This window comes from Salvia hispanica, chromosome 2, assembly GCF_029641045.1.
Source record: "Salvia hispanica isolate PSC_SH4W2 chromosome 2, Shi_PSC_v1, whole genome shotgun sequence".
Lineage (NCBI taxonomy): Eukaryota > Viridiplantae > Streptophyta > Magnoliopsida > Lamiales > Lamiaceae > Salvia > Salvia hispanica.
Window position 1 is genome coordinate 8,958,301 of NC_142693.1, and position 17,094 is coordinate 8,975,394.

Here is a 17,094-nt window from a genome sequence, read left to right on the forward strand (position 1 = left end):
ATTGCCTCCGGAGTGGCTCCTCTATGGAAGGTTACGATCTGTTGCCCCGGGCTTAACCCGTGATTGGGGCATCTCTTCATCAGGTGTTTGAATCTCTTCCATGCTTCGTTAATATTCTCTTGAGGAAGCATTGCATAAGAGATGACTTCAGCTTGACGCTTTAGTGCCTCACTCGGTGGGTAGTACTTATCCAAGAAGAGCTCAACCATTGCGTCCCAAGTCTCGACCGAGTTGGGATCCATGCTATCATACCAATCCCTAGCGTCATCTTTCAAAGAAAAAGGGAACAATCTGAGGCGAATCTGATCATCGGATACCCCATTAGCCTTCACCGTGTTGCTGATTTGTATGAATTTGGTCAAGTGCTTGTTGGCATCTTCTGAGCCTGTTCCACCAAATGCGTGTGCCTCTGCCCTGTTTATCAATCCCGACTTTAACTCAAAGCTGTTGGCCGCAATCCCAGCATTATTGATTGGTGGATTGTTAACCCATCTATATGCATACAGATTCTGCACAGGCTGAATTGGTGGTCTTGCATTCTGCTCATCCAACTTCCTTTGCATGTTGGCCATCTGATCACAAAGTTGACGAATAACAGGATCCTCATTGTTGTTGTTCTCCGCGTCCGCCATTAGGATTGAAGATGGGCGTGGAGATGGACTAGGTGACGGAGTTCTCTGGACAGGAGAAGGTAGACGCCTATGACCGGGTGAAGATACCCGAATCCTTTGTTTCAACCTCCTCTGTGCGTTCCTCTTCCTGTTAGATGCTTCGATCTCAAGATCGATTGGCTCTAAAGGTGGACCTTTAGAACGCGTGTGCATACAACTTGCCCAAGGAAACACAAAAATTAGAGAACTCAAAATTAAAAATAAAAATAAAGCAAATAAAATCTAGATTAGTAATCTCTATTATTATCACGATATTAAGCTATATTGACACAAAATTGTCCCCGGCAACGGCGCCAAAAACTTGACTCAACTTTATTTTACCCAAATAATACCCGCAAGTGTACGGGGTTATCGTAGCAAACAGCAAGCAAGAGTATATCGTATCCCACAGAGACAATTTAGTGTAAACCTAAGTACCACGAACAAATTTCAACTACTATCCAGACGATCGAGAATTTTGGTTTTAAACTAACAACTACTAAAAGCATATAGAAACAAAGATTAAAATAAACACTTAAACAAGAAAACAATTAAGCAAGTTGTAGAAAATGATAGAGAAATATGCAGAATTCAAGGATCCGATGCACAACCCATAGCCTAACCCAATTGAAACCGATTTACCATTTAAAGTCTCCAGAATTGTTGAATCAATCACAAATATAGATTAAACCCCCTCCCGAGGTGAGAAATTCGTAGATTAGGTGTAATAATTGAAGTCCCCTTCTAATTCTAAGACCTAACTCCTAATAGTTCGATTAGATTAAAGATCCCACTCAAAACCTCAACTCTCCCGAGTTTTATTGAATTAAGGTGTGAATTATTCTTCTTTCAAGGTTAAATATTTTATCTCCCGATTATTCTAAGAAACCCTACACTCCCAATTGGTGATCAAGCAATTGTTAGGAAAAAGCACAAGAATAATTCAAACAATTGCAAGAGCAAGATAAAAACGAAGTCAATTGGATTAAAACTATAAATCAATGCATCTTCACCAAGAATTCTACATAAAAGATGTTTAACTACTCATGTTCATGGTAGAAAACAAATAGAAACAAGGAAAAAACGGTGGAAATCATGATGTGAATCGCAATTGGCAGAGGAATTGAAGCTTGAATCTTCAATCTTCTTCCAAGAGTTCTTCACAAAGAGAGAGCGTGTTTTGTCGCTTGTGGAGAATGCCTAGAATTGACCTCATTCTTCCTTCTTATTCCCCTCTTCAAAAATAGCGTTTCTGCTTTGAAAAACGTCAGATTGACGGACCCGGCCGGGTGGAATTAATCCACTGGAAATTCACCCGGCCGGGTGGGACTTCTTTGGTACTCTCTGGAATCTCGCAGGCATAATTACGCCACCCGGCCGGGTGGAATTATAGGGTAATAATTCACCCGGCCGGGTGAGATTTTCTGGACAGCGCAGTGTTCGTATAACGGCCATAACTTTTTCTACCGAACTCCGATTGAGGCGTGCGAGATACCCACGCGAAGCTCTTTCGAAAGACGAAGAGATTGATATGCATTAGGGGCTGATTGGACTTCAAAATATCCAGTAAATATTGTCTCAAACCAAGGCTGCTGCACATCCACATATTTTGTACCTTTTTCTACACATTCTTAACAAAATGGTCAACATACCAACATAATAGAGAAGTAGATATAAACACGTCCAATAATAGACAAAATATGATCAAATTCATACATAACCACCCTCTAAAACCATGTAAAATCCAAGTATGTCACGGTATCACTTCATGTAAAAATTTATCGTACCCCCAAATCAAAAGTTCTGGATCCGCCACTGTTCATAGCATGCTTGTCAATGAAATTATGGAATTTGACATTGTAGAGTTTGAGGTCTTGGAGTTAGTCTTAAATGTATTTATTTATGATAATTATAATTAATTTGGATTTTTAATTGAGAGATTTTATGTGCTGAAGAAATTGTATAACCTTAAAAGAAAGAGATAACGACTTCCCATATATAAAATAGTTAATGCATCAAGAATACATGGGAGCGAATATAACTGATTGAATTGATTGGTGTACATATAGGGTCAAAATTGCAAGACGGGTCTTTGTGTTTTCCTTTCTACTCTTTAATGTAATAATAAGTATATGTTCAGCACAATAACTAAATCTCATGTGGATGTTTCCGGATTGTCCGTTGTGTTAATCTAATGGATGATATTTGTAGGATGTTGATAGCTCAAAATGAGTTATTTTTAGGCAAAACACATTCTTAGGTCCTTATACTTAAGTCAAAATGTTAATTAGGTTTTTGTACAATTTTTTCGTTTTAATAAGTCTTTATACTTTTCACAATATTTTTATCAGGTCCTCGTACGATTTTTCGTTTTAGTAGGTCCTTATACTTTTATCATAACTTTCATTAAGTCCTTATACAATATTTTATTTTAGGGACTTTTTTTCATTTATCTTGGATAATAATCTAAATTTAATTAAACTTAATGAACTTTTTAATATTCCATTATTTAACTTAGCATAGTCTACGAAGATAATATCATCTTGTTATCCAATAATCTCAGTAAGTTGTAGAGAATAATAAAAAGATTAATCGTGATGATTGAAGATTAAAACCGAAGTTTTTATTTATTGAATAACTATCCGAATTTTCAATTGATTATTTATATTTATATTGAAAGATACGTTTTCCTGAATATTTATAATCATAAGATAAGTTAAATATAAAAGGTTCATTAAAATTAATTAATTAAATATAAACTATTATCTAATATAAAAGTAAAAAAATATCTTAAAATAAAAAATTGTATAAGGACCTAATAAAATTTATAATCAAAGTATAAGCACCTATTAAAACGAAAAAATTGTACGAGAATGTGATGAAATTTATGAGAAAGTTATAAGGACCTATTAAAACGAAAAAATTGTACGAGGACCTAATGAACATTTTGAATAAAGTATAAGGACCTAAGAATATGTTTTGCCTTATTTTTAAAGTGCTTCTTTGTATAAATTAAGTATATGACAAAGTGATACGGGGGCATTATGGTATAAAGATATTATGATTCTAAATACTACCCTATAAATTATTCCAATAAATAATAGATATTATATTTTTTTGACTTTTCGATTTATATTGATCAATGTAACTGCTAAATTTAATGGTCCTTTAAGAAATATTTATAGATGATAAGTTAAAAAATAGAGAGAATAAACACTTAAAAAGTTTCTATATTCGAGTAATGAATTAATGGATTATGAAATTAGTAACTCCGAAATTTAGTGGTCCTTTAATTAGAAACCTCGGATTAAGTAAATTTTCCTAAGAACGATTTAAAATTCTAATCCACCGTGAAATAGAATATTTATATCTTGACTTATAGTGTAATATATAATATATTATAAAATAATTCGAATAGTATTTGTGGACTTTAAAATATTAAAAAATATAAATATATTTTATGATAGAAATAAATTTAATTTAAAAACTAAGATCTTAATTTGCTCTTAAAAATATTTGACTCATTTATTTAAGATGTGCACCCAATGTCATAATGAGTAGTCGCAAACCCTTAACACTCATATTGCTGCGACGCCAACATTAAAAAATACCCAAATTACTTTGGCTTTAGGTCTGTCTCAAATTAATGTATTGAATCAGAAATTCACAGTGGTTATAGATCTCCTTGGATGCAAAGCTACCACGTTTTTAATGAGCCAACCGCAAACAAAATATCCAAATGTATAAAATTGACTGAATACTAAATTATTGGCCAATAATATAACATAGGCGGATGTGGGAAGAGTTGTGCCTATCATACCTATTATTAGTACAATTAATAAATATTTTTGGAATTACTGAATTTCATTCGATATTTGGTTTTATACATCTTTTATAAATTATTATACAAATAATAAGAGATTTATTTTTATGATCGCATTAACGCATCTAAATAATTATAACTTATTATTCGCTTCAAACACATTTATACATTGAATTAAGTATATTATTAAGATGCGTATTAATTTTTGTTGCGATACAAATTTATGAAGTTACAGATAAAATCTATTCTAATTGTACTCCCAATATATTAGCAGACTACTCCATTATTTATATACCATTAATTAATTTGTGACATAAACCAAGTAGTACATAATTTAGATTTAGTTTCTTATTATATTGTACTCAGCTACCTTACCTTTACTTTTTGTGGTGAAATGTGAATGATATATAGTTCCACGTCTCCTCCACAAGAATACAAAAATCGCAAAAAATAAAATTCCGAAAGTTTGAACAAGAATCTTATGTTGACAAATTAGCTACTAGAGGAAAATTAAGAAAAGTATTTTGTTACATAACATGATTCCGAAAGTATTTATGCTCAAACTTTGTTAATATGATTACGACAAATATGTCAATTAATAGACCCATTTCGTATAATTAATCAACTTAATCTAGAGTTTTCGTGGTACTGCCAGAAAACAAGTCGTGGCCTCTTTTGTTGCCATTCCTTTTGATTATATTGTAATTGAAATATTATATGTCTTCTTCTAGTAATTCAATTAGTAATTTAATCTAATTTATTTTATTACTAGCTAGCAACAAGCGCAAGCAAGAACATGTAAGTATGCAGTCAATAATATTGTTTAAGACTAATTTTTTTAGGGATAATAGGTTAGTGGTAGAGGAAATAACTCAATAAAGTTCAAATTTCACTATCGTCTTTAGAGTCAAAGTCTATCATATGTTTGATTTTTCATTTACGTGGATTGCTTATTGCAATAAAAATATCTAGTAGTAACACTATGCAGTCAGAGTTGAGAGACGTGTTGCGACATTGTTTAACAAAATTTTGCTACAATCACACATGCATTTATACTTTTTTGTGACACAAAAATATAGGAGTAAGTAAATAAAGGTTGTTATTTTTAGAATTGGAAACCAATTTTATGATATCTATTAATCATGTAACTAAATTTCGCTACATCTTTGGCTATCACAAATTATTGTTTGACACATTTGTGTCACAATGTCTCTCTTTTTCTCAGATACAAAATTGTATTACTATATTTTATTATTGATGAAACTATTTTTTTTTCAATAAATGATTATAGAAAGACAGTTACATTTTTACATGTCATGAAAAATATAATACTACTCCATAACTACACTTATATATGTCTCCAAAATCAGCTTAGACCCTTAAATATCACAAATTTTTTTTTTACATTTGAAGTGTCATAACTCTTCAAAAACTATGTCTCAACCGGAACATTTTATCGTAGTGACAACAATTTTATATATACATGAACATTCTGACATGCCCATATTAATATGTAGTACCTAAAGTCCACATGATCGCAATAAATACTCCAATATTGAGTACTCATTGTAAGTAAATATAGCAGTATATGCAGAAATGCACAAAAATACACATGCTAAGCGCATTTTTTTAATCGAGATAATTTAAAATTTGCATAAATTTAATAGGCCAATAGCAATTTACAAATAAGACAGAAAATTGTGGGCACTTTGCATTCCCTTATCTAAAAATTGGTATTGTGATAACGAAATTCCCTCCAACTATTTCTTTCTACCTTCTTCTTCTTCTTCTACTCTCTGTCTCTTTCTCTCTCTAAAGAGGAAGTGTAATGCAGTTAAATTGAGATTTGAAGATGAGAGTGGCGGTGGTAGGAGGCGGAGTGAGTGGGCTGGTTGCGGCGTATGTGGCGGCGGAGGGCGGCGTGGAGGTGGTGCTCTATGAGAAGGAGGATTACTTAGGCGGCCATGCCAAGACCTTTGATGTTGATGCAACTTCTCTTGACCTCGGATTTATGGTTTTCAATCGAGTAAGTCATTTTCTACTCGATAATTCTTTTTTTTTTTGTTATAAAATTACGTTAACATAAGGTTTTGGAATAAATTATGTTAACATAAGATTTTGGCATTTTTGCTCCAAAAAATAACAAATGTAGTTCTGGATTTACCATCATTTCGGACAAGCTTTTGTAAGTTACTTAAAAGCGAAAATATCACTAATATTTGATTTTGTGTCGAAAAATCTATCTTCTTATTACATGACATTACTTTATTGACACGAGTTTTAATATATATAATTAAAATTTGATTGTATTATAGTATTAAATAATTTAGATCTATTTATAAAAAATGTAAAAAATAAAATGAGACATTTGATAAGAATTGTTAAAATAAAAAGGGGGATGAGGGAGTATTTGAGTAATAAAGTGTCGGACGAAAGCCAACTAGAACGCCGGATTAAATAAGTTCACAATTTTTTCTATGTAATTTTTATCCGTAAATTGATACATAGACTAATTATCATTTCTATTGAAGTATTTTAGTTAGTGATTATTCTAGCAACATATAATGGAAATGTCCTAGGAAACAATATCGGATATTGGATAATAGTGACTAGTGAGAACAAACTTAATCATGTTGGCATGATTAGTTAGTACTACTATTACATTTGTTGAGTGATTGAGGACTCTTATAATCCTTGGTTTACTTAAGTTAGGAAAAAGTTTATTTACAATTGGAGACAATGATGTGACTTCTTCTACCTTAGTTTTTTTAATTTTTTATGCTGAAAGTAGCTATCACATTTATGTGGTATAAAAGTCCATATGGACTTTATGGTTTTAATAGTTTTAATCAAACTGTTTTATTTTTTATTTTTTGAATACTCCGTACATGGGTTTATGGTTTTATTTAAGGCCGATATTATATTTTTGAAATATTAATAAAAACAGTACTTTGCATTTAATAAATTGACTCTCAAAAGAAAAAGAAAATCGCATGAATTATAAGGGGGAAATGCCAGCTAAGCAATGGGGTAGACTATGGACTGCAGTCGTTATCGTTTGCGTGGCTGTAGCTTTGTACTTTACTGTTACATAGGGCCCATAATCTTTGGGCTTTTAGGCTTTTTTTCTTTTTCAAAATTATCATTTTCATGTGGTCCATACAGTTTTTAACAGATATTTTTATTAAATTCGACCATTGGATTTAAGCATGACATAAGAGTATTTGTATTCCTTTCAGTCTCCGAAAAGTATGAACATTTAGTTCGACACGAGTTTCAATATATAATTTATAAAGTTGAGAGTGGACTTCACATCATTAGTATTGTAATGTAATGGTATAAGTTGTAAATAAAATTATGTGTAAGGGTAATGTGTTGTTTAACTATTCCAAAATAGAAAGTTCATATTTTTCAATGAAGGACGACTAATAAGGATATAGTTTATACTTTTCAAAGACGAAAGGGATAATAATTTGGTTTATAATTATTTAATTTAATAATTTATATTGGTGTTGATTATTGAAATAATAAATAGTGCAAACACCTTATTCTAGCCAAACCTAAAGGGTAAAAATTATCCATGAGAAATTTACCCTTTAAGCATATGCACACTGTACGATTTAACCTTGTAAAAATTGTGCACTCAATTTAATTGTTAAATTGTGCAGCAAAAAGTTACGCGATTTTACGACATTAGTATGTAACAGTGTAAATAACACTCTTAAACGATTTTACGAATTTTACTTTTAAACATGCGAATCAAGAAACTTTTTAGTTTTAACTATATTTAAATAACTTCATCAAGAATAATTTTGTACATGTATTATTTCCATGTTATTATGTGACAACATGACAACCAAATTAAGTTGAATTATGCAATCTCATCACGATTTTGAAGTTGAATTCGATAAATGTTATATGTAACCTCTTTTGTTAAAAAAAATAAGAGTTTTCAATTGCTCTCTTATAGTTCTTGAATTTTAAAATGTGTACGATGTGGAAGCTAACTGCTTTTGTAGTAAATCTTTGATGCCTAAAACATAATGAGTTATGATTTCACATTGTCCATGAATTCTAGTTGATCAACATTTTCATGAAACGAGTGAAATCAACAACAGTTTATCAAGGTGAGATATTTGTCAGGTGACTTATCCAAACATGATGGAATTCTTTGAGAATCTTGGAGTTGAGATGGAGCTCTCGGACATGTCCTTCTCAGTGAGCTTAGACAATGGCCGAGGCTGCGAATGGGGCAGTCGTGCTCTGTCTGGATTATTTGCACAGAAGAAGAATGTGTTGAATCCCTACTTTTGGAATATGATCAGAGAAATCATCAAGTTCAAGAATGATGTGCTCGAGTAATTACTAAGCTTCACACCTCACACCTTTGCTGGTATTCTTTTGCTGATCTTCGTTATTGCAGTTACCTCGAAGATCTTGAAAACAATCCAGATGTCGATAGGAATCAGACACTTGGGAGCTTCGTGCAATCACGTGGTTACTCTGAGCTCTTTCAAAAGGCCTATCTTGTGAGAGATTTTTAATATATTTATGTTATTATTGTGTATGAATTTGATGGAAGCAGTTTGGTTATGTGTGTTTTCATATGTTTGATTAGATTCCAATCTGTGGCTCGATCTGGTCATGCTCTTCCGAAGGAGTGATGAGCTTCTCTGCATATTCGATACTTTCATTTTGTCGTAACCACCATCTTCTGCAGGTATTTTCTTGTTAGACCATTCGTGTTTTCTTCCAATTTGAGCCGATACTCGTTGAGCTAATGATGTGTTGCGCAGCTCTTTGGCCGCCCTCAATGGCTTACTGTGAAGTGTCGTTCACGAACTTATGTCAATAAGGTAGTACTTCGACATCTCTCTCTTTTTCTTCGTTTTAAAATTATAGTTAAGCATTTATCATGGAATATGTTTATCTTATGTTGAGATTCTGAGATGAATTTGTTGCAACAGATGAAGAAAGTGCTGGAAAGTAGAGGGTGTGAGTTAAGAACGAATGCTGAAGTATGTTCGATTTCAGGAAACGATGAAGGTGCGTACTAGGTAGCTTTCGATTATATTTTTTCTTCATGTTTCATGCTACTATATGAACTGCAATGTTGATGTGATTAAGAGTTTCAGGCTGCGTTGTAAGGACCGAGGACGGCTCAGAAGAAGCGTACGATGGGTGCATAATTGGTGCTCATGCTCCGGATGCTCTGAAGATGTTAGGAGAACAGGCGACGTACGATGAACTAAGAATACTTAGTGCTTTTCAGTATGCCTATAGGTGTTCCATCGAACCTATCCCTCACCGTCTGTTTCTCATGCTTGTTATTCGAAACCGCAAAAATTCATTCTCTGACCTTGATGAGCAGTGACATTTACCTTCACCGCGACATAAGTCTAATGCCCAAAAACCCGGCAGCATGGAGCGCTTGGAACTTTCTTGGATCCATCAATGACAAAGTTTGTGTCACATATTGGCTCAACATTCTACAGGTAACCTTTGCCATGGAAGTTTTCCGTTGTCCCTTCTGCCGGTGCTGATGTTAAAAAAGTTGCATTTTTCCATTTTGTGTAGAACATTGAGGAGAAGGGGCTACCTTATCTGGTGACGCTCAACCCTCCTTCCACACCTCAACACACGCTGCTGAAGTGGTCGACTGGCCACCCCATTCCCTCAGTTGCTGCGTCTAAAGCTTCATCTCAGCTAGATCTCATACAAGGGAAGAGAAGGATATGGTTCTGTGGAGCATATCAAGGTGCATGGAAAAGCCATTTTCACTTATGCACAACGCCATCTACTCCCACTACATACTTATGTTGTTTCTTTGTATTGTTCTCTCAGGCTATGGCTTTCACGAGGATGGACTAAAGGTACGTGCACGACTAAAGCACACAGTTATGTTCATAGATTTAAGAAAAAGTGACAGATTTTTCCTAAGATAACACATTTTAAGTGGCCAATCAATATTTAGAATCCTTTTCATGTATTAATACAACATTTTCAATTGAATTCATTAGAAGAGTTGATCATGGATTGTAAGCTTAACATTTTAAGTCTTACAACAGGCAGGAATAAATGCTGCCAATGGCTTACTTAGAAAAAACTGTATGCTAAAGAGCAACCCCAAATACATGGTACCTACTTGGCTTGAAACGGGGGCGCGTTTTCTTGTTACTAGGTTTCTTGAACGTCTTATAGCTACAGGCAGCCTAACGTAAGTTGCAGATGCAATACTCTTTCTTCTTGTCTTTTCCATTAGTATATTTTAGAAAATGGAAAATTTTGAGATTTAGTGCCCGCAGCCCTCGTGTGTAACATTATAACACGTGCTGCGACAGATTATTGGAGATCGGAGGTACTATGTACACCTTCGAAGGCAGCAGGAAAGGTAGCTTCTTGAAAGTGACTTTGAGAGTGCATACTCCACAGTTTTATTGGAAGGTAGTGATATATTTTATTTGTGTCTTGGAATACAATTTGTACATCGGAAATCCGAGTATAATTGTCCAGTGATGAATCGTTTTTATGGTTGCCTTGTTTAGGTTGCAAAAGAAGCAGATTTAGGCCTAGCTGATGCATACATTAATGGTGACTTTTCTTTTGTTGATAAGAATGAAGGTTTGCTCAACCTTTTCATGGTGAGGGAATGAATCCAAATTTATCTTCAATGTTGAACTTCTGTTCCTGGTAACAGTGGCTAACCCGAATTCCATTTTGCAGTTGTTTATCGCGAATAGAGATTTGAATAATTCAACTGCACAGCCGAATAACAGAAGGTAATAACTTGAAACAGATTTTCTGTGTTCATATGATGCGATTATTTACAATAACTGTACGGTGAATTTGACCTTGTACGCTTGTAGAGGATGGTGGACACCGATGCTTTTCACATCAGCAGTGGCTTCTGCAAAATATTTTTTCCAGCATGTGTCAAGGCAGAACACAGTAACTCAGGCACGGCGTAATATCTCAAGACATTATGACTTAGTAAGTTCCCTACTATTTCCATTTCTCTCTTTCAAGTTAACTGTGTGTACTCGTACAGTCTACTTAACGCGGATCCTAAATTTGTCTGTGTTGTTTGCCAGAGCAACGAACTCTTCTCGCTCTTTCTGGACGAAACAATGACATATTCCTGTGCAATATTCAAGGTGAAGAGCTCTTCTTATATTTTTTTTTAGAAAATATACACCTAATGTTGCTGATCCCTTCTAATTATATTGATAGTCTGAAGGTGAAGACCTGAAGATTGCTCAGCTCAGGAAAATTTCTCTTCTAATTGAAAAGGTGATTTTTTTAATTGCTTCAATCTAGAAAAATGGAAATTTAAAAGGTGATGTTAATTGATCATATTTATAGGCAAAGATCAGCAAGGATGATCACATTTTGGAGATCGGGTGTGGTTGGGGAACTTTAGCAATTGAAGTTGTTAAAAGAACCGGCTGCAAATACACCGGTATCACCTTATCCGAACAGCAGCTGCAATATGCTGAACTCAAAGTAAAGGAAGCCGGCCTGCAGGTTTTAATAACTCTATCTGAAAACAGTTTAATTATTCAAGTTATATGAAATTTCATTACAATACATTGTGTTAAACATTGCATCAGGATCGCATAAAATTCCTTCTATGTGACTACAGACAGTTGCCAAACAATGTGAAATATGACAGGATAATATCATGGTAAATTTCTTTTCTTCATTTTTTTCAAATGGGAGTATTTATAACACTGATATTTATGTCAGAATTTTGGTAAGTGCAGTGAGATGTTAGAAGCTGTAGGTCATGAGTTCATGGAAGAGTTTTTCAGGTGCTGTGAATCCGTGTTAGCAATAGATGGCCTTCTCGTTCTTCAGGTCAGTCCGGTGCTATCTGGGAGAAACCACGCGCTTACATCACTACTAGTGCTATGATTCTATTTGTTGAAGTATGTGCAATGCTGTGTTTGTCAGTTCATATCTATACCAGATGAGAGGTACGATGAATATAGGCATAGTTCAGACTTCATCAAAGAGTATATATTCCCAGGAGGTTGCCTGCCTTCACTAAGCCGAGTAACATCAGCCATGGCTGCTGCCTCGAGATTCTGGTAATCAAAACTACAGTCTACGGTTATACCTCATTATGCACAAGGCCAAATTTAACGAGAGAAGAAGTTAACACGCCACGTTTATGCAGTGTGGAGCACCTTGAAGACTTTGGAGTCCATTACTACCAGACACTCAGATGCTGGCGCGAAAACTTCCTCAAAAATGAAAGGTAAGAATCAAGAAAAAAAATCAGCTTCAAGTGAGAAAGCCATCCTAATCCTAGACTTTTTCGATAATTCTGTGGTTTGCAGTCAAATAAAGGATCTGGGATTCAACGACAAGTTCATCCGAACGTGGGAGTATTACTTCGACTATTGTGCTGCAGGATTCAAAACTTGTACACTAGGAAACTATCAGGTTTACAAACTTATAGCTGCTGCTGTTTCCTGAATCTTTGTAGAATTTTAGCAATGAATATTGAAACTTTTTACGACCTGGTGTTCTTTTCTTTCCAGATTGTGTTCAGTCGACCTGGAAATGTCGCAGCATTTGGTGATCCTTACAAGGGTGTTCCTTCTGCTTATTGACCGGAAATTTTTTCTCGTCTGCCACTATTTGCAGAGAGGTTCAATAGTAGTTTGACATTGTCAAATTATTATCATTGTTACTATTTTTTACGTTACTCCATTTTTAAAGGAACTCAAATTGGTATGCACTGTTTCATTCGTGTAAAAGTGACAGTAAAAGAAATGGTTGAATGATTTGTTGGTTTATATGAACTGATTCTTTATCAGTCTCAAGATTTAGACTTTGTTCAGTAAAATCAAATTTAATATGAAAAGGAAGCGAACTATGAAGAAAATATCCGTCTTGATCATGACGAAAATCCAAATATATATTGCTCAAGAAATCAGATAGATACACAAAACTGTCAATTTGTACAGAGGTGGGAACCAGGAAGCAAATGGAAGATCCTATAACTTCACTATATAATGACAAGCAATCATATGTTTTTATAATACAATGCACACACTACGCTAATATTAATATGCTTTCCAGATGAGGAAACTGAGATAATATACCAATACTCATGAGATTCCTGAAACCATGAACCCGGTGTCTTCCTTTGGTTTACTCATATACTTCAAGAAAATTGTGACAGAATAAGGCAAGATTCCGTTTTAGTTGTATGTCTGCGATCCAGGGGAAGATCAGTTCTCCACTGGAAAAAAAACTGATGTCTCACAACACCACCAGAAAGTTACTGGCAGACGATCTAATCAATCCGGTCTACATTATCCTACAGATGCAAGAATCTGATTCGTCCTCTTCTGAGTCGCTCACGTCACTGCAAGGCAAAAGAACGGAACATTCATTAATGAGGAGTATGAAGAGCTACTGGTTTCCATTTGTAGCATCAATAAAGAACCTGCTGCTAATGTAAAGAAAATCTGTTTCACTTTAAATACATCGGCTTCCATACACTTGAGGCTCGAGAGATATATTTTGACTAATGTGTGAAACTATTCAGTACAACCAATGGCATATTATGATGAGCACCGTTGATCATAAACCGAAGAGCTACTGAAATTCTCTGTAAAACAAACTAAGCGCCACCAAAAATGTGTTGTATATATTCTTCCTAGCAACAAGTGTCGAGTGAAAGAAATAACGCAACCATGCAGTAATGGTGCTGAAGCCTATTATAACAGGGACGTCAGGTCGTGTACATTTAGCCAAACCATCAGTGATTAAAATGTTGAGCACCATAGGTGCAGATACTCACCAATGATCTGTTGAAACGTGTCGTGCTGTAGCATAATGATATGATTGGAAACAAAAAAAGAGCACAAAATCAGGCATTTCCACCAACAAAATCATCAAATCATCCATCATCTCTATAGTCTATACATACTAAAACAACATTGCTTTTCTGATTCTAAGTGATAGTAACTTAATGCAATTCCTTAGTCATAAATTGATCAGCATATATTGAAAAACTCAAGAACACAAGAATCAAATACAGCAGCATCAACAACATAAAACATCAAAAAAAGATCCTAGTTACCTAGGTTGAAATTCCAAGATTTCTGCAAGCTTATCTCCATTGTTATCCATCCAATGAACTTTCCTCTTAGGTTTATCCGACTTGTTCGCCAATCCACCGTTGCTCGAAGGCAACAGTGCTTTAGACTCATCACTCTCCTCAATCATAACTACCTTTGGAGACTCCAAGCTACTGTTCACCTCTATCTTCACACCATTATTACTCATATCCATCAACAAATCTAAACCTCACCAAAATCTCAATTGACAGACATCGATACTAACATTCATTCCCCTCAACCAAATCAAATCAAATCAAACCCCAGTCTCTAGAGCTAATCTCAGGAAACTCAACCGACTACTTCAGAAAAAGTCAACGCAGAGATTGACCAAAATAGCAATCAAATCACACAATCAGAAAACCTAAGGGGGGAAGTGCATTGAAGAGATCCTGAGAAGAAGAGTAGAGCCCCTGATTTGGGGCAAACTATCAATAGCAGAAAACAAACTGCTTCTTCGACGAATCAGAATTTCAACATCGATACACAATACTCTGATAAGTTAGTTAGCACAGACTGCTACGATTTGATGAAAACCAGTTGAATTGAAATTGAAAGATTTGAAGTGTGTGAGAGAGAGAGAGAGGTGTTGATGTAGTTTGTTGGCAGCGGTGAAGGCTTTATGTGAGTGATATTTGATGATAATTAAATCATCAAAACACTGATTATTTCCATATTCACGCCTGGTTCTTAATTGGCTGCTGAAAGGTCGTTAAATTGCTAGATTTGGCTGATAGATCCAACGGCTCAGATTTGACGGCCACTGGGGGTTTCTTGTTAGGTAATTTCGTTATCATTAATCAAGAGCTTTCTAATTTAATGTTGTACTACTACTATATTAATTCTGCCTTTTGTTTTCAATACATTTCCAATTTCATTCTTCAACGTGCGAATATTTCATAGTAATAGAAAGAGATAATACTCCAGTTGTTAATATCATAAACTATTATCAAAATATGGTATTTTCTAGAAATTTAAATGTGATCCTAAATATCATGAATTTAGGATTTTTTTGCTAATTTTCTAGTTATTGAAATGATGTTGTTATGAATTTTAAATTAAAATAATAACATGCCACCTCTCGCCCATTCTCTTCCACCTCACTTCTGTCTATTTTATCAATCATATATATATCCCACTAAAAATAAAATATTTTTCCTTTTAAATTATCTTATTAAAAATGAAACGTTTTCTAAAATGAAAATAACATTATAAATATCATAGATATCAAGAATATCCACAGTAGAGAGCTGCAAACGGAGGGCCACGGCGCGGGGGAGTATTGACGCGGCTGGGGGTGGGGGTGGGGGCGCTGTCGGGGCTGGCTATTGCACGACACCCCCAAAAACTCTTTTTTTGCCACCGGCGGTGGGAGAAAGAGTGTCCATCATTGTGGACACTCTAAAATATTGGAAATAACATTATAGATATCATAGATACTAAAATCATCACATAGATCTCACTCATCTGTTTTCCACTTTTTGTTTTCATACATTTCCAATTTCATTATTCAACGCGCCAATATTTCATAATAATAAATAAAAACAGATGATAGATGCTAAAATCATCGTAATTTGGTGTTATCTACTAGAAATTTAAATGTGCATATCATGAACTTAGAATTTATGTCAGTTTCCGGCTATTGATATGATGTTTTTATGAATTTTAAATTTTCAAATAAAAATTGACGTGCCATTGGCACCTCACCTATTTTCTTCCACCTCACACTTCTCTCCATCTCTATATCTCTATTCCTGAAAAATAGCAATAAAAATTCATGGATTCCATCCTAAAATCAATTGATGATAAAAGGAGGGATGCATGAGACTTATATAGTGATTTCAGTAATTTTTATATACCAATGTGGGATAATTGTATCTCTTAGTTTCAATTGCCAACACCCTCCCTCAAATTCTTTAAGGTGAAGCTTGGAGGGGTTAGACTTTTTTTACTGAGTGGTTAGACTACTAGTCCAAATTTTTAAGTCCAGATATACTATTGGATCAATGATATTTTTGGTTACAGCCCAAATAATACTGTTGGATCAATTAAATTTAAGCAATAGTCAAAGACCCGCACTGATACATAATAGAAATCTATGGATTTTATCCTAAAATCAATTGGTGATAGGAGGAGCCCATAAGATTTATATAGTGATTTTAGTTTTCTTTGTACACCGATATTGAATAATTATATTATACTCCCTCAATCCCAACTAAGTTGAGTTGTATTTCCTTTTGAAATGTCATAACTAAGTTGATGCATTTCCTTTTTTGAAAAAAAAATATTTAATCACTCTTACTTTATTCTATCACCTATTTTTATTTCAATTGTTAGACAATCTCATTAGACATAGCCTTATCTAGAGTAGTACTACCCTCATTCCATGTTAATTGAGTTTTTTTTTTCTATTTTGGAAAGTTTCAAGATAATTGAGTTATTTTTATTTTTGATAAAAAGTAATTCACTTTCTTACTTTATTCTT

The 17,094-nt window shown here is 34.2% G+C and overlaps 2 protein-coding genes across 2 annotated transcripts; one reads left to right on the forward strand and one right to left on the reverse strand.

Annotated features, from left to right (window-relative positions):
* The first annotated feature begins 6,199 nt into the window (after window positions 1–6,199).
* Window positions 6,200–13,277, forward strand: LOC125202323 (uncharacterized). Its single transcript, XM_048100702.2, has 24 exons — window positions 6,200–6,499; window positions 8,617–8,831; window positions 8,897–9,002; window positions 9,092–9,193; window positions 9,270–9,329; window positions 9,441–9,519; window positions 9,609–9,756; window positions 9,845–9,968; window positions 10,051–10,231; window positions 10,318–10,346; window positions 10,542–10,690; window positions 10,815–10,917; window positions 11,019–11,114; window positions 11,197–11,252; window positions 11,340–11,463; window positions 11,565–11,627; window positions 11,704–11,763; window positions 11,836–11,997; window positions 12,084–12,157; window positions 12,237–12,330; window positions 12,427–12,563; window positions 12,653–12,733; window positions 12,816–12,921; window positions 13,020–13,277. The coding sequence occupies exons 1-24, from the start codon at window positions 6,326–6,328 to the stop codon at window positions 13,089–13,091; spliced, it is 2,595 nt and encodes an 864-aa protein (XP_047956659.1). The 5' UTR covers window positions 6,200–6,325; the 3' UTR covers window positions 13,092–13,277.
* Window positions 13,278–13,381: 104 nt separating this feature from the next.
* Window positions 13,382–15,278, reverse strand: LOC148931528 (uncharacterized). Its single transcript, XM_089065327.1, has 2 exons — window positions 14,573–15,278; window positions 13,382–13,852 (listed from the first exon to the last, which is right to left on the reverse strand). The coding sequence occupies exons 1-2, from the start codon at window positions 14,782–14,784 to the stop codon at window positions 13,795–13,797; spliced, it is 270 nt and encodes an 89-aa protein (XP_088921453.1). The 5' UTR covers window positions 14,785–15,278; the 3' UTR covers window positions 13,382–13,794.
* Window positions 15,279–17,094: the final 1,816 nt, after the last annotated feature.

Excerpts from the sequence above, each read along its gene's own strand:
- LOC125202323 (XM_048100702.2), top strand. The coding sequence starts at position 6,326 with ATGAGAGTGGCGGTGGTAGGAGGCGGAGTGAGTGGGCTGGTTGCGGCG. Across the intron at positions 12,564-12,652 it reads GCTGCTGCCTCGAGATTCTG|TGTGGAGCACCTTGAAGACT; the intron begins GTAATCAAAACT and ends ACGTTTATGCAG. Across the intron at positions 12,734-12,815 it reads AACTTCCTCAAAAATGAAAG|TCAAATAAAGGATCTGGGAT; the intron begins GTAAGAATCAAG and ends TGTGGTTTGCAG.
- LOC148931528 (XM_089065327.1), bottom strand. The coding sequence starts at position 14,784 with ATGGATATGAGTAATAATGGTGTGAAGATAGAGGTGAACAGTAGCTTG. Across the intron at positions 13,853-14,572 it reads ATCTTGGAATTTCAACCTAG|TGACGTGAGCGACTCAGAAG; the intron begins GTAACTAGGATC and ends TTTGCCTTGCAG.